The sequence below is a fragment of the Oncorhynchus clarkii genome, chromosome 27 (assembly GCF_045791955.1).
Source record: "Oncorhynchus clarkii lewisi isolate Uvic-CL-2024 chromosome 27, UVic_Ocla_1.0, whole genome shotgun sequence".
NCBI classification, from domain to species: Eukaryota; Metazoa; Chordata; class Actinopteri; order Salmoniformes; family Salmonidae; genus Oncorhynchus; species Oncorhynchus clarkii.
In genome coordinates, this window is record NC_092173.1 from 14,489,982 (window position 1) to 14,510,782 (window position 20,801).

The 20,801-nt window shown below is 43.1% G+C and overlaps 1 protein-coding gene across 2 annotated transcripts in view; it reads left to right on the forward strand.

The window, feature by feature from the left end:
* The first annotated feature begins 2,540 nt into the window (after positions 1-2,540).
* The window catches only part of LOC139385554 (alpha-2-macroglobulin-like), a 30,036-nt gene continuing 11,775 nt past the window's right edge, over positions 2,541-20,801 (forward strand). The window contains exons 1-23 of one of the 2 annotated variants that reach the window (XM_071130723.1): positions 2,541-2,823; positions 3,528-3,711; positions 4,864-5,020; positions 5,204-5,256; positions 5,759-5,779; positions 5,951-6,119; positions 6,240-6,324; positions 6,576-6,690; positions 6,831-6,942; positions 7,026-7,135; positions 7,335-7,502; positions 7,663-7,899; positions 9,817-9,880; positions 10,188-10,333; positions 11,456-11,605; positions 12,079-12,309; positions 12,615-12,705; positions 12,806-12,938; positions 13,041-13,266; positions 13,425-13,551; positions 19,415-19,536; positions 20,389-20,440; positions 20,583-20,666. In XM_071130723.1, the coding sequence (XP_070986824.1) occupies positions 2,747-2,823; positions 3,528-3,711; positions 4,864-5,020; positions 5,204-5,256; positions 5,759-5,779; positions 5,951-6,119; positions 6,240-6,324; positions 6,576-6,690; positions 6,831-6,942; positions 7,026-7,135; positions 7,335-7,502; positions 7,663-7,899; positions 9,817-9,880; positions 10,188-10,333; positions 11,456-11,605; positions 12,079-12,309; positions 12,615-12,705; positions 12,806-12,938; positions 13,041-13,266; positions 13,425-13,551; positions 19,415-19,536; positions 20,389-20,440; positions 20,583-20,666 (2,914 nt within the window). In that variant the 5' untranslated portion in view covers positions 2,541-2,746. Of the gene's footprint in view, positions 2,824-3,527; positions 3,712-4,863; positions 5,021-5,203; positions 5,257-5,758; positions 5,780-5,950; positions 6,120-6,239; positions 6,325-6,575; positions 6,691-6,830; positions 6,943-7,025; positions 7,136-7,334; positions 7,503-7,662; positions 7,900-9,816; positions 9,881-10,187; positions 10,334-11,455; positions 11,606-12,078; positions 12,310-12,614; positions 12,718-12,805; positions 12,939-13,040; positions 13,267-13,424; positions 13,552-19,414; positions 19,537-20,388; positions 20,441-20,582; positions 20,667-20,801 lie in introns of both variants that reach the window. The other variant, XM_071130722.1, reaches the window with a different exon arrangement.

Genomic DNA, 20,801 nt, shown 5'->3' on the forward strand with positions numbered 1-20,801 from the left:
CATTCCTTTTCGGTTCAGTTCCTTTGACACTTAGGAAGTGATGGAGCCATAAACAAAGTCCCCATACAACCATCACTTACTGCCACAACGCCGCTCATTGGGGAATGAATGTAATTATATATATTTCATGAGTGTGTGTGCGTTGGTAACATCTGCCTAAGTTACTGCCCAGATCTTCCAGTCTGGACGACGACCAGACTACGGGTCCGGAACGGCGACCCCAAATCCGGACACCCACGGCCCATCCTTGTGGCGGCATGCCCTGCTGTCAGGGAGCCTACCAAGGTAAACCACCGGGGGGGGCGCAACGGCGATCACCAACCAGGACATCCCCTGGCCCTCCCTGGGGTACTTTGCAGCTTCCAGGGAACCTACCAAGGTACATCACTAGAAGGGACCGCAACAGCGATCACCAACCGGACATCAACTGCCATCCTTGTGGTGGACTGCTCCGCTTTCAGAGAAGCCTACCAAGTTCAACCACCAGAGGGGATTGCAACGATGATCTACAAACAGGACATCACGTGTTCATGATTTTATGTTGATTTGTAACTTGCAGAACAAACAAGATCAAAACCACCAGGGTGGGGGGAATGAATGAATTAATGAATGAATGAATGTCACTCTGAACTATCCCCCCTAACCACAACCGAGAGAGACGGACAATTCTACAAAAGAAACAAACTTTTCACCAGCGATCAAGACGACACACTGAGCATAAATATATATATTGGTTGCAAATGTTCCCGAATGAGTGGGAAACAGGTGTGTGAAGTGAACACTGAAGTCTTCCGTACTTCTGACCCCTGTGTCGGAATCTACAAGTTCATGTGTAAAGGATTGGCATTTCAATTGTTATAATTATTAACTCTGTAGTGACTTCTTAGTCGACCCCCACTTCCCCTTTTGTCTAACAAGCCGCCATGCTGGTTTAGCCCATTAGGGCACATTCCCCAATAATTTATTGTAACCACATTTACCTTGTTTGTTTATGCATTTCTGTGAATTATTTAGTTAGTAATAAATAAATAATTTGATGTATGGATGACTCATAGTGAAGACTGGGTTCATGCAGATAACCAACAATTTACGACGTTTGGAATGAGACTAACGTGAGGTAAAGTAAATTATTCATTAATCAGAAGACTATGGCTCAGATATGAAAATATCTGAAAGGTTATATTAGGAAATTCTAACCTTGTAATCTGAATATTTTTCCTTGGTGCCCACGACTTCCTAGTTAATTACAGTTACATGGTGAATCAGTTGATCGCAAAAGTACTAATTACAGAGAATATTTGATAAAAACTATAAGTCTTCAATTTAATGATAATAAAGACACAACACTTTATACAGCCTGGAAGTGTGTTGGGTCATTGTCCTGTTGAAAAACAAATAATAGTCCCACTAAGCACAAACCAGATGGGATGGCGTTTCGCTGCAGAATGCTGTGGTAGCCATGCTGATTAAGTGTGCCTTGAATTCTAAATAAATCATTGACATTATCACCAGCAATGCACCATCACACCACCTCCTCCATGCTTCACAGTGGGAACCACACATGCGGAGAATATCTGTTAATCTACTCTGTGTCTCACAAAGACATGGCGGTTGGAACCAAAAATCTCAAGTTTGGACTCATCAGACCAAAGGACAGATTTCCACCGGTCTAATGTCCAATCTTATTATTGATGTCCTGTAGTAGTTAGTAGTGGTTTCTTTCCAGCAATTTGACCATGAAGGCCTGATTCACACAGTCTCCTCCGCACTTTTAAAGTTCTTGAAATTTTCCAGATTGACTGACCTTCATGTCTTTCTCGTTGCTTATTTGATCTATTCTTGCCATAATATGGACTTGGTCATTTACCAAACAGGGCTATCTTCTCTATACCATTGAGAGACTCAAACACATTAACAAGGAAAGAAAATCCACAAATTAACTGTTAACAAGGCACAGCTGTTAATTGAAATGTATTCCAGACGACTACCTCATGAAGCTGGTTGAGAGAATGCCAGGACTGTGCAAAGCTGTCATCCAGGCAAAGGGTGGCTACTTTGAAGAATCCCAAATATAAAATATATGTTTAACACTTTTTTGGTTACTACATGATTCCATATGTGTTATTTCATAGTGTTGATGTCTTCACTACTATTCCACAATGTAGAAAATAGTCAAAATAAAGAAAAACCCTGGAATCAGTAAGTGCGTCCAAACTTTTGACTGGTACTGTATATTGATCCACTATGTTCACTGTTAGATTGGATGACAATATTTCGCTGTTGATATTGACATATTGCTGACACAGTAAGGAAATAAATATGCTATTGGTGAGCTAATATGTTGCATTTTATCAGTCAAAGCAGAAAGCTGTAGCCTGTGGTGGCTTTTTACATGGCTAATGGCTAAATTGACAGGTGGGCTAAATCGATAGGTCAGCCAGGAAACACAGGCATTTCTTCTATCAAGTGTTCCCGTCTAAATGTGTCTGGAAAGATAGCTTGAGGTGTTTTGGTCGTCATTGTGACCATCATATTAGTCGGGGCTGTGCCTATTTGAGAATTTAAGTGGAATTATGTGGGAACGGGAGGTGGCTGCAGTGTTCCAAACTATTTGGAAGGGAGTGACACGAGGGTGCATTTGGGTATAAATAGCACTGTTTGTCCAACCTTTCTGACCATATCTGGACGAGGGAAGGGAGCATTTCAAAGTGCGAAGGAAGACCGGCTGTGTACCGAAGCTATTGCCATGGCTCTCCACTTACTTTGCCTTGTATTGATCACCTCAGTGATTTTACAAACTGTGACATCGAGCACCTTCAAATCGTAAGTACGCTACAAAACATTTGATGTAGATGGTAGTAGATTAAACACACAATCAGCTATTTGTATTTACATGCCTTACTGCATGCAACATCATTAATTATGCTCCGTATTCTACACACTACGCACGTGCAGGTGTAGAATAGTCCACCTGAGCAATTATTTTAGTTATTAACCTAATATTACATCATGTAATCGTTTATATTTACTGATTTAACTGAATATCTGCTTGCAATTTTCTCCATGTGTGAATAATGATACAACAAATATAGTGGTAAGGCCACAGGACCTCTGTGCATGTGAGGCTTTTCATATGTTTTGAGACATGCTGGCAATTAGAACTATAGATTTTTGGGTTTAAAATTCAAATAGAGCCCTTATGTGCACCTGAGAGATGTTGACAGACACTGCCCCCTACTGGTGTGCTTTCTTCCAATGTCTCTCTGTTTAATCATCCCCAAGACATGGTTGACAAACCATTAAAACAACTCATTGGTATCCACTCAAACACTCTCCAAAGCAAAATCAATTGTGCCCTCCATTTCTCATTGTTTGGCCTCTCTGAGTGGAGCACATAGCCAGAGATGATTAAGATAACTTTGTCCCCAACTTTAAAACATCAGTAGGAACAAAAGAGCAGTTTGAGTACACTGCCACTTAAGTATTATTACCACAGCTGCATTCATGCTGACTCTTTCCCCTTTAAGGATTTACCTGGTGACGGTCAGCTCGGAAGTGGTAGGAGGGACCACAGAGAAACTTTGTGCTCAGGTCCATCAAGTCACAGAGCCTCTGTCATTGAAGGTGTCAATGGAGATGGAGGGTGGCAGCAGCACTATTCTACTGGAGGCAGCCGTAACAAAGGATTTCTATCGCTGCACCTCCTTCCAGGTCAGCTGCAGCTGTTCTGCGTTCAGCAGGCTACAACATTGTAGAAGGCCTTGATAGAAATATATTATGTAGAACCAACATGCCTCTCTGACATGTAGATTAAGGAATCATGCCAGCTCTATCTATGACATTTCTAACTGCGAAGTTCCACAACAATGTGATCTACTGAATGTGGCCCTATTCTATCTTCTCACATGCGAAAGCATCTCGACTACAGTCAACAAGCCAATTTGTTAAATGTTGACGTCATTTGTTTACTTAACTAACACTGATCGGAGCCATGAGCTTTAATTGTAGCTGACCCTTTGAATTGTCTCTTTCCCGTCAGTGTTGGGTGTTACACAACCTGTTCCTCGCTTCATATTGATTTTAGTTGAACAGTAACCCCCACAAATTGTACATACACTGAGTATACCAAACATTAAGAACACCTTCCTAATATTGAGTTTTGCCCTTAGAACAGCCTCAATTTGTCGTGCCATGGACTCAACAGTTGTCGAAAGCGTTCTACATAGATGCTGGCCCAAGTTGGCTTGACGTCCTTTGGGTGGTGGACAATTCTTGATACACGCGAGAAACTGTTGAGTGTGAAAAACCCAGCAGTGTTGCAGTTCTTTATACAAACTGGTGCACCTGGCACCTACCATACCCAGTTCAAAGGCAATTCAATATTTTGTCTTGCCAATTATCCCTCTGAATGGCACACAGACACAATCCATGTCTCAAGGCTTAAAAATGATTCTTTAACCTGTCTCCTCCCCTTCATCTACACTGATTGAAGTGGGTTTAACAAGTGACATGAATAAGGGATCATAGCTTTCACCTGGATTCACCTGGTCAGTCTGTCATGGAAAGAGAAGGTGTCCTTAACTATACGCATTCATTCAGCAACACACATTCATGCCAGTCTTTTATTCTGAATAGTTTGGATGTAACTCAGTCATGTTGTGTGGAACTCAACTTGGTTTCCAGGCTTTATGCAAAATGATCCAACCTATGAAATGTAATGGCTGTTATTTTAACCTCAGCATAGCGAAGTATGACTATCCACCATTTTAACAAAAAGCGCTCTTCTCAAACTACTGTTAGGAGAGCCAAGCTATGGTTAGGAGCTAGAGAAACATCCATTGTCCTGTTCTTCATGTTGTACAGGTACCTACAGTGAAGACTGACAGTGTGGCCACTGTACATGTTAGCATCAAGGGGAGGAAGGATGAGATGAGTAAAAAGACCAAGATCTTGATCAAGCCCAAAAGATTCCTCACCATTTTCCAGACAGACAAACCAGTCTACAAACCTGGACAGACAGGTAGTTAGATACATTATTTGATCAACACTGAAATGTACTAAACTGACCATTTTCGTCTAGGCTACTGTTAATAATGTTGAATGATGATTATACATACTCATTTTGTGAGGCCATAAGCTTGAGGAAAGGTCATGACTGAAATGGATGATGAATATACTGTACATGTTTCTACCACTTTCCCAGTCAAGTTCCGAATCGTCTCGCTGGATGCTAGTTTCTTGTCATTCAATCAGATGGTAAGTTACTCTCAGTGTTATTCAATAAAAATAAAGTTAGTCTTTGAAAGCAATTTTAAGTTGAGTTGTACAGGACAGCCCAGTGTTAGTCAGCAATGGAACATTCTAGGGAGGTGCTGTGTCGTTTGGGAGATGTTTACCGTAGTTGAGTGAGGAAGGGAACAATGATTCCATTCTCTTGCAGTCCCATTTTTTTTTTTTTATGGGGCAGTGTGGGTGGCTGGCTGGGTGGGTGGGTGGATCAGCAAACATGTGGTCAGAGTTCATTTGGCCCGGCTGTTTGATCAAAGCATCGAAAGGATTGAATCGAAAGGGGCTCATGGCCTGCTGTGTACTGTAGCTCTGTAGATGCCTCTACTGTGGAAACTGTTTTGGAAAGTTATGTATTTAATGTTTTAAACCCATTTCTGACACCAAACAATTCTGGGAAGAAATACAAATACAGGTTAAACATTTTTTGGGTGCCCAATGTAAATGCTGAATGTTTGTTTCTCTTTTCTAGTATGAAACAGTGGAACTTCAGGTGAGACTCATTCAAATCTATTGCACCTAAAAAAACAATCTGCATATATAAGCAATAATAGTGTCATGATCTACCTTCAAAAATATTTCCTGCCAATATGTACTGCGGCATAAATTGATACAATGCCTGCCTCTGTAACAAACATACCTTCCTTCAACCTACTATATACAGGACCCCAACTCCAACCGCATTGCTCAGTGGTTGAACCAGTCAACAGTGAGTGGAATTCTGGACCTGTCCCACCCCATGTCCGCAGAGGCAACGCAAGGAAGTTACATCATCACTGCATGGAATGAGAAGGGAGAACAAACCTCCCAAAACTTTGACATCAAAGAATATGGTGATGTCTTCTGTCTGATTCTATTGTTTTTACATTGTGATTAAATTGTGGACTGTGATTTTGTTTTTGGTGTAGTTCAACAGACATTGAAGACGTAATATCAACATGTATCTTTTACAGTGTTGCCCAAATATGAGGTGAAAGTCCATCTTCCCCAAACAATAACTATTCTGGACAATCAAGCAACACTGAGAGTTTGTGGGAAGTAAGTGAATAAGACGATGGCGCGTGACAGACAATAAGATGATAATGACCAGCAAGATTATGACAAACAAGCTTTTACACAAGGACATTTTATGGGCAGAATATTAGGACTTAATGTGTGTGTTGCATAGACTATACTTTATAGATACTGTCCTATGTTTGATACTTGCTCATGTTCATAGCTGTTTATTTTACAACACATGTGTATATACCATTATTGAATTGTCATTCTTCTGGTGATTTTGTTTCTAGATACACTTATGGAAAACCAGTGCTGGGGTCTGTCACGATGAAAGTTTGTAGAAATGCCATTCGACATCACTGGTTATATGATTCTAGTAATATCTGCGAGTTGTATATTATGAAAGTAAGTATTTTTTATTCTTGTTACGCTAAATCCTTCGATGACAAATAGAACTCACTGTGTTGAAATTTGTGAGGTTTATGGAAGCATGCTTTTGTTGTGGAGCTAAGCTGACCTACAATAACTGTACTCATTCTCTCTAGACCGACAAAACTGGTTGTGCAACCCAAATTATTGACGTGACCCGATTTGCTCTAAATTATTCAAGTTTTGATGACTTTGAAGTGGAGACTGAGATGGAGGAATATGGAACGGGTAGGAGAGAACTTCCATCTTTAACGTAGAGGTGTTTACATGCTCAACTGTTAACCTCTGACCCTTGCCTGTGTTCTCTCCAGGGGTCATCCTTAAAGGTAGTGGCAAGGCAAGCTTTACCAATGTCATTGTAACTGTTTGTTTTGAGGACGTGCCCCAAGCATATAAACCAGGGATTGCATATGAGGGGAAGGTGAGGACAAAATATATTAAATGCCTTTTTAATAACACTGCAGGGAAATGGATTTCTCAGGAAAATCTTTGAAAGATGTTATGATAAATGTTAATGCATCATTTGGAGCATCTAAACCATGATTTTGATGTGTTGTGTGCAATGGGAGTTTACATGTAGTATATTGGACATCTGCAGTCATCCTGTCCTGTGTTTTCAGATCAAAGTGACCGGTCCAGTCTCTACTCCCATTCCCAATGAGCCTGTGTATCTCTTCCTACAAAACAGTGGCACATCTGAGAACTGGACTCTCACCACAGACAGCAAGGGCATTGCTTCTTTCTCTCTAGACACTTCTCTGTGGAGTTCTGAGTCTGTGTCTCTGTCGGTCAGTTGTCACTCACTCACGTTTTCCTCTAAATATTTAATGATATATTATTTAAATATGAAAATGTTTGTTCAGAATGAGATAATTAATTTCTCATGGTGTATTCTCTAAGGTTACTACAATTGTTTATTTTTCATATTTTCTGTATTTCTTCAACCAGGCTCGTTATCAAAAGGTTAAGGAGGATTATCCGTACATGCACGGTGTGCGTAGACCAGGATATAAATCCGCTTACCATTTCGCAAGGAAATTTTATTCCAAGAGTGAGAGCTTTGTGAAGATAATGCAGGGCGAAGGGAAGTTCTCCTGTGAGAAGGACGGTATTGTTCCTGCTCGCTACATCATCCAGGGGGAGGAGCTGATGAAGGGACAGAAGACCCTGAACTTTTTCTATCTGGTAAGGTTAGAGATGTTTCACTCAAAATACAACCTAATTTTCCACTTACTTTGACTGTGGTTTTGGAATATATATATATATATATATATTAGTGCCTTGCGAAAGTATTCGGCCCCCTTGAACTTTGCGACCTTTTGCCACATTTCAGGCTTCAAAAAAAGATATAAAACTGTATTATTTTGTGAAGAATCAACAAGTGGGACACAATCATGAAGTGGAACGACATTTATTGGCTATTTCAAACTTTTTTTTAACAAATCAAAAACTGAAAAATTGGGCGCGCAAAATTATTCAGCCCCCTTAAGTTAATACTTTGTAGCGCCACCTTTTGCTGCGATTACAGCTGTAAGTCGCTTGGGGTATGTCTCTATCAGTTTTGCACATCGAGAGACTGACATTTTTTCCCATTCCTCCTTGCAAAACAGCTCGAGCTCAGTGAGGTTGGATGGAGAGCATTTGTGAACAGCAGTTTTCAGTTCTTTCCACAGATTCTCGATTGGATTCAGGTCTGGACTTTGACTTGGCCATTCTAACACCTGGATATGTTTATTTTTGAACCATTCCATTGTAGATTTTGCTTTATGTTTTGGATCATTGTCTTGTTGGAAGACAAATCTCCGTCCCAGTCTCAGGTCTTTTGCAGACTCCATCAGGTTTTCTTCCAGAATGGTCCTGTATTTGGCTCCATCCATCTTCCCATCAATTTTAACCATCTTCCCTGTCCCTGCTGAAGAAAAGCAGGCCCAAACCATGATGCTGCCACCACCATGTTTGACAGTGGGTATGGTGTGTTCAGGGTGATGAGCTGTGTTGCTTTTACGCCAAACATAACGTTTTGCATTGTTGCCAAAAAGTTCAATTTTGGTTTCATCTGACCAGAGCGCCTTCTTCCACATGTTTGGTGTGTCTCCCAGGTGGCTTGTGGCAAACTTTAAACAACACTTTTTATGGATATCTTTAAGAAATGGCTTTCTTGTTGCCACTCTTCCATAAAGGCCAGATTTGTGCAATATACGACTGATTGTTGTCCTATGGACAGAGTCTCCCACCTCAGCTGTAGATCTCTGCAGTTCATCCAGAGTGATCATGGGCCTCTTGGCTGCATCTCTGATCAGTCTTCTCCTTGTATGAGCTGAAAGTTTAGAGGGACGGCCAGGTCTTGGTAGATTTGCAGTGGTCTGATACTCCTTCCATTTCAATATTATCGCTTGCACAGTGCTCCTTGGGATGTTTAAAGCTTTTCTAATCTTCTTGTATCCAAATCCGGCTTTAAACTTCTTCACAACAGTATCTCGGACCTGCCTGGTGTGTTCCTTGTTCTTCATGATGCTCTCTGCGCTTTTAACGGACCTCTGAGACTATCACAGTGCAGGTGCATTTATACGGAGACTTGATTACACACAGGTGGATTGTATTTATCATCATTAGTCATTTAGGTCAACATTGGATCATTCAGAGATCCTCACTGAACTTCTGGAGAGAGTTTGCTGCACTGAAAGTAAAGGGGCTGAATAATTTTGCACGCCCAATTTTTCAGTTTTTGATTTGTTAAAAAAGTTTGAAATATCCAATAAATGTCGTTCCACTTCATGATTGTGTCCCACTTGTTGTTGATTCTTCACAAAAAAAATACAGTTTTATATCTTTATGTTTGAAGCCTGAAATGTGGCAAAAGGTCGCAAAGTTCAAGGGGGGCGAATACTTTCGCAAGGCACTGTGTGTATATATATATATATATATATATTCCAAAACCACAGTCAAAGTAAGTGGAAAATTGGGTTGCAAGTGGAAAATTAGGTTGTATGTATGTATGACTTACTTTGGTATTTGATTGTCATGTCTGGAAAGATTTTAAGAATGGATCAGGCAAACCGTACAGTACTTAACTTTTCAGCTGCATGTAATCTTATATCCCAGGTTATATCTAGAGGCAGCATTCAGCAGCATGGCTGTCTTCCTGTGACTGTTAATGAAGGAAGAGGTAAATTAATTGGTCTTGGATTCTCCCGACTGCTTCCTGACATTTTTTTCTTTAGGACTTCACAGAACCTCACTTGATTAGAGAATATACCTCGTCGAAAGGCCTAATGGCATTAAACTGGCATGGGATGAAAATCTGTCACGATAGGATTCAATCAGCCAGATTATATCTTCAATACAAGTTATTACTGCACAGTGCAAAGTATATTTAAATATCATAGACTAATCACAGATCACAATGTCTGTATTGGATGACTGGTGGTTTACGGTGATTTAATTTCATTCGCATTGTCTGTCTCTCATTTCAGTAAACCAAGGGGAGCTGACGCTCTCGCTGCAGCAAATGTCTGAGCTGACCCCTTTAGCCCAGGTAGTGGTGTATACCATGCTGCCTGATGGGGAGGCAGTAGCAGACAGTCAAGACTTCCCCATTCAACTCTGCCTGAAAAACAAGGTAGGCAACTAGGCACCTTTCACCAGCTACATGAGGTGTCAAAATGTCACATCAGAGAGCCGGAGCCATATGGATATATCGGGGCAACGTGCACTTCAATCGATTTCCAAAATGACTTTGCATCAGACTATGATATGAAATGCTTCAACTGCACCTCTTGGATCATCACAAAATTGTTGTCTGTTTCTGTTCCTCTACACAGTACTCCAGCACTGTTATTATATGTGGGCTCTGTTCCAATATGCACATCAGTTTGCTACTGTACTTGAAATGAACCAATGGGTTGGACATATATGTTAGTATACAGTACCTTCAGAAAGTATTCAAACCCCTTTACTTTTTTCACATTCATTTTGTCGTGTAAGACGGAATTTAGAATTGATTGAATTTAGATTTTGTCACTGGTCCTCATCCTGTTTGCAACAAGGCACTTAAGTAATACTGCAAAAGTTATGGCAAAGAAATTAATTTTATGTCCTGAATATCACAGTGTTTTGTTTGGGGCAAATCCAACAAAACACATATCTTAGGACCACTCTTCATACTGCATTTTCAAGCATGGTGGTGGCTGCATTGTGTTATGGGTATGCTTGTCATCGGCGAGGTCAATTACATACCTGGAGTTGCTTACCAAGTTGACATTGAATGTTCCTGAGTTACAGTTTTGACTTAAATCGACTTCAAAATCTATGGCAAGACTTGAAAATGGCTGTCTAGCAATGATCAAAAATCATCTTGACAGAGCTCAAATATTTGTTTTTGCTTAATGGGCAAATATTGTACAAGCCAGGTGTGCAAAGCTCTTAGACTTAACCCCAAAATACTCACAGCTGTAATCGCCACCAAAGGTGCTAATACAAAGTATTGACTCGGGATGAATACTTGTGTAAATTAGATATTTATAATGAAATATATTTACGAACATTTCTAAAACATGTTTTCACTTTTATTGTTGTGTGTGTGTAGATGGGTGAGGGGGAAAAAACATATTACATTTTCTTTTGAATTCAGGCTGTAACACAACAAAATGTGGTATAAGTCAAGGGGTATGAATACTTTCTGAAGGCATTGAAGATATATTTAAACATTTGCTGTGATGTGTTCTCGTTTTCTCTTCTCCAGGTGTCCCTGAAGTTCTCGTCCCTCCAGGAGTTGCCAGGGGAGAAGACCTTTCTGAGCCTCCAGGCCCACCCAGGGTCTCTTTGTTCTCTCAGGGCCATCGACCAGAGTGTGCTGCTGCTGCAGCCTGAACAGGAGCTCAGCTTAGACTCTGTACGTTCTCCATGGGTGTGTCCCAAATGGCACCCTATTCCCCATGTAGTGAACTACTTTTGGGCCTCAAAGGGGTTTGGTATAAAGTCGTGCACTATATAAGGAGTAGGGTGCCATTTGGTACAGTACACAGCCCATCCATTGACTAACCATTGATCACACAAATCCCCCTTTGCCATTGATTTTGTTGCACTCATGTATTTAGAGATAAGATCCGGCTTACTTTCAGCTTCTTCTAACTATGTTTTAACAACTGTCTGATACTTAAAGTTTAAACTTTTGGGACTATTCCATTGGTTCTCTTGTACCATTCAAGCTAAATCAAGTATTTGCTATATGTATTTAACCCAGGTGTTATCCTATGCACTGACCTTGTACTGACCCTGTAACCTCTGATCACTTTCTGACCATGTCAAGATGCTGTGGATGATCTAGTCAGTATTACAAGAGGTATGTTACTTCCCTCTCTGCAGGTGTTCAGTCAGCTGCCCGTTCAGAAGTTGTCTGGATATTCATACAAAGTGGAAGACTTTGACCCCTACCCATGCCTACCTGAAGAGGAGATAGAGATGCCCCCTCCACCTGTACCTCAACAGGCTGAGGATTTGGAAGCAACACCCGTACCTGATAGGAAAAAACGCTCATTCTGGTTTGGCCCCAGAGACGACAGCGACGACAAAAACAACGTTTACAGCATCTTTAAAGTAAGAGTCTCAAATACGTTTGTTATTGTTTTGTCTGTTTGGGATATGGAAAGTGTGTGTGTACTTAATAATTAAGTAAGAGGTTCAAGCTAAAATGCGGTCTTTTTGAAGTAGACACTGAATAAATTAAAATGGAATGTGGTCTGTGAAGTGATGTTTCAGAAAGAAGTAGAAAGACATGTACACAGTATTTACAGAAATGTTTGGGTTTTAACTAATACCCACATAATTTAGCTGATCTGAAATACAGGTATGATATGGCCTTTAGACACGGTTTTAGAATTTTCTGTACATTTTAATTTTAGGAAGTTGGAATCAAGATCCTGACCAACTCTGACGTGAAAAAACCTTTTGACTGTAACCTTTTGCCTGTAAGCTTTCTTGTGGGATCCAACGGTATGTTAGATGGTATGATACACTAATGTGTGAACATTTCTAGTCTTAACCTAGTAAAGGATTGGTTTCTATTTACATCCTATCCTATTTAAATACGTAGATGAAATGAATGATCCATTGCTAGTTGCTAACATGATGCCAGAGACTTCAGCCGCTGAAGCCTCTGCCGGGCCTAAGGAGACCGTCCGCACATACTTCCCTGAGACCTGGATCTGGGACCTGGTGCCTGTGGGGTAAGCACTGTAACAGACACCATATTTGTAGTCCATGACCATAAACCATGTGTTCAAATGGTAACATATGTTTTGTTTTTATTGCACCCTTTTCACCACCAGAGATACAGGAAAGGTGGATGTTGAGAAGACTGTCCCTGACACCATCACCAAGTGGGCTGCAGGGGCGTTCTGTACTTCCTCAGTGGGTTTTGGCCTGGCTCCCAACACTGGCCTCACTGCCTTCCAACCCTTCTTTGTGAGCTTGACGCTGCCCTACTCCGTCATCCGGGGGGAGGTGTTCACACTCAAGGCCACAGTGTTCAACTACCTCTCCACGTGTATCATGGTAAGCCCTCCCAGTATTGTCTATTTCTTTTACCTCTCCAGTCCCACTTCATTTGGATAGTCCCTGTAGACAACCTGATGCTCTGACACTAAGGACGAGAGAAGAGGACGCGTGGAATCTAGGAAAGACTTGAGATTGACCCCATGTGTTTCTCCTAGGTGAAGGTGATTATAGCTGAGTCGGACCAGTTCACAGCCAGGCCATGTGAAGGCTGCCAGTACACCCTGTGTCTGTGTGCTGAAGAGAGCAGAACCTTCAAGTGGATCCTCACCCCAACTGCTCTGGGTGAGCCATACAGTACTTTCTGTCAATCTATCACAAGGCTCCAAATGTACTCCCTGCACCCTGGTCCTTCCCACTAATTCTTCTGTAAGGTGTAATAAATATGGTGGTAACTCCACTAAACTGCTTATACCTATCCAGACCCTTAATTAATGCAAATGTTGACGGGTTAGGGCCAAAGAGGGGGTAGGATGTGAATTTTGCCGTCTGTGGTACCACTGTAGTGCCTAAGGACAGCGTTATTCACTTCGCACAGCTCTCGTCAGACTGAAATGTAAGAATATTCAGTTATGTACAGTGGGGTAAAAAAAGTATTAAGTCAGCCACCAATTGTGCAAGTTATCCCACTTAAAAAGATGAGAGAGGCCTGTAATTTTCATCATATGTACACTTCAACTATGACAGACAAAATGAGAAGGAAAAAAAATCCAGAAAATCACATTGTAGGATTTTTAATGAATTTATTTGGAAAATAAGTATTTGGTCAATAACAAAAGTTTCTCAATACTTTGTTATATACCCTTTGTTGGACGCAAACTATAGTTTGCAGTGCATCAGTACCACTGTCATGGAGGACGTAAACTCAAGCACCGAAGTAACAACTGAGGTGGAACCAACAACAGGAGTGGAACTCACCGAGCCTCCCAGACCTGCAGTCGAGAGGTGACTACCAGGACACAGGCCGTATGTGAAGTGGCCTGGCGCCAGTGACAAGAAGTTGTGGGAAACAGTGAATACTGACCTTACCTTGACCCTCGAGAAACTTCGAGGCACAGTGGAGAAGAAGTTGGAGAGGACGGGGGACATTATCTATGAGTACGGGACAGAAAGATTTGGAGTGGAAGAGGCAAAAGGTGGGAGAAAGGTTCCAACCCCACCAGTTTCCAGGAGGCAACAAGAAATCAAGGGCCTCGTTCAAGAAAGGCGACAGCTTAAGAAACAGTGGAAGAAGGCCTCGGAAGTGGAAAAAGAGGGCATAGAGGCACTTCAGGCTGATATCAAAATCCGGTGGGCATCCCTCCGCAGAGCAGAGAACCTACGGAAACGCAGAAGGAAGAAAGAACAAACTAGAACTCGATTCTATAAAGATCCCTTCAAGTTCCTTAAAAGTCTCTTCACGAAGGAAAAAAGTGGAGCTCTAACAAAGAAAGACCTAGAGGAGCACCTGAGAACAACAAACTTTGACTCAAAGCGACATGAACATCTGGCCATCCCATCAGATATCCCACCCATTGAACCCCCGGAACATCATATTGAGACCAGCCCTCCGACATGGAAAGAGGTGGAAATTTTTCATCGGAGATGACCAAATCCCAACAGTGTCTGAGCAGCCGGTAAAAAGCCTTGGAAGGTGGTATGATGCAAGCCTGAAGGACAAAGACCAGGTGCAACAGCTGCGCAAAGACATCAGTAGTAGCCTACAGTTCATCGACAACACCCAGCTACCTGGAAAGTTAAAGGCCTGGTGTCTGCAGTTTGGTCTCCTACCCCGGGTGTTGTGGCCCTTAGCAGTGTATGAGGTTCCAATCTCAACAGTGGAGAAGATGGAAAGAGGAGTCACAGGCTACTTAAAGAAGTGGCTCGGAGTTCCACGATGCCTTACCACCATAGGCCTCTATGGAGATGGTGTCCTCAAGCTGCCCCTCACCAGTCTAACAGAGGAATTCAAGTGTTCAAAAACCAGGCTCCAGATGACACTGAATGAATCTCGAGACCCAGTGGTGAGCAACAACGCGCCGACCTTGGCAACTGGGCGCAAATGGAGGCCAGGAAAAGCAGTCCAGGAGGCAACAGCAGCCCTCAGACATGCTGACATTGTGGGTCATGTTCAGCAAGGGAGAGGAGGCCTTGGGCTAACTAGCCGTGCTGCTTGGAGTAAGGCCACTGCACCAGAGCAGCGGAAGATGGTAGTGCAGGAAGTACGCCATCAGGAGGAGGCTGCAAGGTGGGCCAAGGCAGTCTCTCTTTCCAAACAGGGACAGTGGACTCGATGGGACAGTGTGGAGAAGAGGAAGATCAGCTGGAAGGATCTGTGGGCCATGGAAGCGAGGCGGTTGAGCTTCTCCATCAGAGCAACATATGACGTCCTTCCAACTCCAGTTAATCTTCACCAATGGTATGGTGAAGATCCGGACTGTGCCCTCTGTTCCATGCCAGCCAACCTCAGGCACATTCTCACAGGGTGTAAAACAAGCCTCACCCAAGGACGCTACACTTGGCGTCACAACCAAGTCCTTAAAAACCTTGCGTCCGCCCTGGAGGACAAGCGAGTTGCCACCAACTCCCTACCACCCCCAGCAGCATCACACCCCTTACGGACAAACTTTGTCCGCGAAGGGGCTAAACCACCGAAGCGCGGCTCGACACCATTAGAGCGAGACCAGCTGCGCTTGCCCGCGACTGGAAAATGCTAGCTGACATTGGCCGGCAACTTGTGTTTCCTCCGGAGATCGCAACCACCACCCTAAGATCTGACATGGTGCTCTGGTCCCGTTCGCTCAAGAAGGTCTTCATCATTGAGCTCACAGTACCCTGGGAGGACTCAGTAGATGAGGCTTATGAGCAAAAGCATCTGCGCTATGCCGATCTAGCTGCCGAAGCACGGCATCATGGCTGGAACACAGAAGTCCGACCAGTGGGGGTGGGCTGCAGAGGTTTTGTGGCAACATCTACAACCAGACTGCTTAGAGACCTTGGAATTAAGGGCCAGAGCCAGCATTCGGCAATCAAAGCTGTATCAGAGGCGGCAGAAGGCAGCAGTCAGTGGCTCTGGATGAAGAGGAAAGACCCCAGCTGGGCCCCGAAGTGAGAGGGCCAGGAGGTATGCGGTCAACAATGCTTGACTCAGGGAGGAGGATGCCCCTGCCATGCATAGTCCCATGGGATGTTGGCTATCATCAACAATGCAACTCCTATGACTAATTGGGAATGGGACGCAAGCGTAGGATTGATCACCCTGTCGCTGGCCGCCTTTGGGGAGGGTGTATAGTGTGAAAGGCCGAAACACCATAGGAACCAAAGGTACACTACTGACGATGCGCTCCCCAAATTTCACCAGGCTCACTGTTCATTAACTCTTGGAAGTGCTTGCACAAAGGATAGTAACATCTCATCCTGTGTTCTTGGAATCTGTTGGTAATGACAGAGGTGAAGACTTACAGAAAACGTTTGACAAGGTTTTCACACACTGTTGCTGGTATTTTGGCCCATTCCTCCATGCAGATCTCCTCTAGAGCAGTGATGTTTTGGGGCTGTTGCTGGGCAACACAGACTTTCAACTCCCTACAAAGATTTTCTATGGGGTTGATCTGGAGACTGGCTAGGCCACTCCAGGACCTTGAAATGCTTCTTACAAAGCCACTCCTTCGTTGCCCGGACGGTGTGTTTGGGATCATTGTCATGCTGAAAGACCCAGCCACGTTTCATCTTCAAATGCCCTTGCTGATGGAAGGAGGTTTTCACTCAAAATCTCACGATACATGGCCCCATTCATTCTTTCCTTTACACGGATCAGTCGTCCTGGTCCCTTTGCAGAAAAACAGCCCCAAAGCATGATGTTCCCACCCTCATGCTTCACAGTAGGTATGGTGTTCTTTGGATGCAACTCAGCATTCTTTGTCCTCTAAACATGACGAGTTGAATTTTTACCAAAAAGTTATATTTTGGTTTCATCTGACCATATGACATTCTCCCAATCTTCTTCTGGATCATCCAAATGCTCTATAGCAAACTTCAGACGGGCCTGGACATGTACTGGCTTAAGCAGGGGGACACGTCTGGCACTGCAGGATTTGAGTCCCTGACGGCGTAGTGTGTTACTGATGGTAGGCTTTGTTACTTTGGTCCCAGCTCTCTGCAGGTCATTCACTAGGTACCCCCGTGTGGTTCTGGGATTTTTGCTCACCGTTCTTGTGATAATTTTGATCGCACGGGGTGAGATCTTGCGTGGAGCCCCAGATCGAGGGAGATTATCAGTGGTCTTGTATGTCTTCCATTTCCTAATAATTGCTCCCACAGTTGATTTCTTCAAACCAAGCTGCTTACCTATTGCAGATTCAGTCTTCCCAGCCTGGTGCAGGTCTACAATTTTGTTTCTGGTGTCTTGACAGCTCTTTGGTCTTGGCCATAGTGGAGTTTGGAGTGTGACTGTTTGAGGATGTGGACAGATGTCTTTTATACTGATAACAAGTTCAAACAGGTGCCATTAATACAGGTAACGAGTGGAGGACAGAGGAGCCTCTTAAAGAAGAAGTTACAGGTCTGTGAGAGCCAGAAATATTGCTTGTTTGTAGGTGACCAAATACTTATTTTCCACCATAATTTGCAAATAAATTCATTAAAAATCCTACAATGTGATTTTCTGGATTTTTTTTCTAATTTTGTCTGTCATAGTTTAAGTGTACCTATGATGAAAATTACAGCCCTCTCTCATCTTTTTAAGTGGGAGAATTTGCACAATTGGTGGCTGACTAAATACTTTTTTGCCCCACTGTATCTAATAGACATGGCTCAAATACATTCCTTGTATATGTCCAAGCCCTGTAAAGAAATGTTGACAATCGCTTGGACTAACAAGTCAAGAGGGATATCTGAGAAAGATCTCCCTTGGGGTATCAAATAAATGGAGGGAAGGAAGGAAGGAATGTGGGTGGGTGGGTGGTTGGGAGGGAACGAACGAGGGAGGATGGGAAGGAATTAACGAGGGAGGATGGGAAGGAACGATGGAGGGTACAGTTGAGCCAGGGTACATGAGTGACTGAGGAGTGGCTAGAGGAATCTTTTTTAAATCATGTTTTTATTTAATTAGGCAAGTCAGTTAAGAACAAATTCTTATTTACCAAAAGGCCTCCTGCGGGGATGGGGGCTGGGATTAAAAATAAATTATATAAAAAAATATAGGACACAACACACAGCACGACAAGAGACAACACTACCTTTTTTATTTATTTTTTTAACCTTTATTTAACTAGGCAAGTCAGTTAAGAACAAATTATTATTTTCAATGACGGCCTAGGAACAGTGGGTCAACTGCCTGTTCAGGGGCAGAATGACAGATTTGTACCTTGTCAGCTCGGGGGTTTGAACTTGCAACCTTCCGGTTACTAGTCCAACGCTCTAACCACTAGGCTACCCTGACCTAAAATGACAACACAGCACGGCAGCAACACATGGCAGGAGCACAACATGGTAGCAGCACAAAATAGGGTACAAACATTGTTGGGCATAGACAACAGCACAAAGTTCAAGAAGGTAGAGACAACAAAGCATCAAAGCCACAACGGTCAGTAAGAGTGTCCATGATTGAGATTGAAATAAAGATGTCCAGTTTGAGTGTTTGTTGCATCTCGTTCCAGTCGCTAGCTGCAGTGAACTGAAAAGACGAGTGACCCAGGGATGTGTGTGCTTTGGGGACCTTTAACAGATTGTGACTGGCAGAACGGGTGTTTGTGGCGGATGAGGGCTGCAGTAGATATCTCAGATAGGAGGGAGTGAGGCCTAAGAGGGTTTAATAAATAAGCAACAACCAGTGGTCTTGCGATGGGTATACAGAGATGACCAGTTTACAGAAGAGTATAGAGTGCTGTGATGTGTCCTATTAGGAGCATTGGTGGCAAGTCTGATAGCTGAATGAAAAATAACGAGCGCACCCTTACCTGCCGATCTATAAATTACGTCTCCATAATCTAGCATGGGTAGGATGGTCTTCTGAATTAGGGTTAGTTTGTCAGCTGGGGTGAAAGAGGAGGGATTACGATAGAAGAAACCAAGTCTAGATTTAACTTTAGGATGAGAGGGTGACAGGAAGCAAGCTGATGCGTGACTGGTCTAGACTGGAATGTTAATGTCTCCCTGTCCTGAACTATAGGGGAGGTGAGTGTGAAAGTGAGCGCCGAGGCATTGAAGACTGAGGAGCGCTGCGGCAACGAAGTGGCCTCGGTGCCAGAGAAAGGACGCATTGACACCATTGTTCAAACACTGCTGGTAGAGGTGAGTGTCTGTCCTGTATAGCAAGTCCACTGTTTCTCCCACTGTGATAACATGTTTTCAGTAACACTAGGGTGAGGGTAAATGCATTAGACTTTATATCCCCTGCTATTGTATGTTTGGTATTTTGATGAGGAGACCAACATGGTTTGGTGTTTTAAGCTTAAATACAGTTAGACACCGGCCCATGCATAATAAATAAAAAGGAAATATTTTTACAAGTTTGAAGAAAAATGTAATCTGTGAATTAATTAATTAATGCATATTTTTTGGATTGAGTCGTATAGCTGGACTGACACAACAGACTGCCTGGGACGTAGACTTATCTGAACAGTGTACTTTTCAGGTCAAAGGCCTCCCGGGTGGCACAGTGGTCTAAGGCACTGCAGTGCTAGCTGTGCCACCAGAGACTCTGGGTTTGAGCCCAGGCTCTGTCGCAGTCGGCCACGACCGGGAGGCCCATGGGACGGCGCACAATTGGCTTAGCGTCGTCCGGGTTAGGGGAGGGTTTGGCCGGCAGGGATACCCTTGTCTCATCGCGCACTAGTGACTCTGTGGCGGGCCAGGCGGAGTACGGTGTTTCCTCTGACACATTGGTGCTTCTGGGTTAGATGAGCGCTGTGTTAAGAAGCAGTGTGGCTTGGTTGGGTTGTGTTTCGGGGGACGCATGGCTCTTGACCTTCGCCTCTCCCGAGTCCGTACGGGAGTTGTAGCAATGAGACAAGACAGTAACTTCTAACAATTGGATACTACGAAATTGACCTTTAAGTGATTACCATATAAATTCTAGGATCAAATGAACTAGAGTTTTATTTTGGTGCTGTTTTTCCTGAAAATTGTCAGTTTCCCTCTTAGGCCGAGGGAACCCAGCAGACGGTTAGCCACAACGCCCTGCTCTGCCCTGCAGGTGATCTCCTGACCTCTCAGTCATTTTACTTTTACCCTGATGATTAAGTTGACATGCATTTGTTTTGGTTTAGATTAAATACTTTTGAATTGGTTATACCAGTTTTCAAGTCACTCAGTCTGTCTCATTTATCTGTCTCCAGAGGGCCCAGTGGAGAAGGACATCTCTCTGAAGTTGCCTGAGGTGTTTGTGGAGGGCTCTGCCAAGGCCTCTCTCTCAGTACTAGGTGAGAATACTCCGCCTGTTTTGCTGAGGTTTCACACCTAATTCTAAGTTTTATAAAATGTTCAGGATATGTTTTCCTTTTGGTGCAGATGAAGTGTAGGCAAGGATTTTTCATCCATGTATTCATGATGGGGGA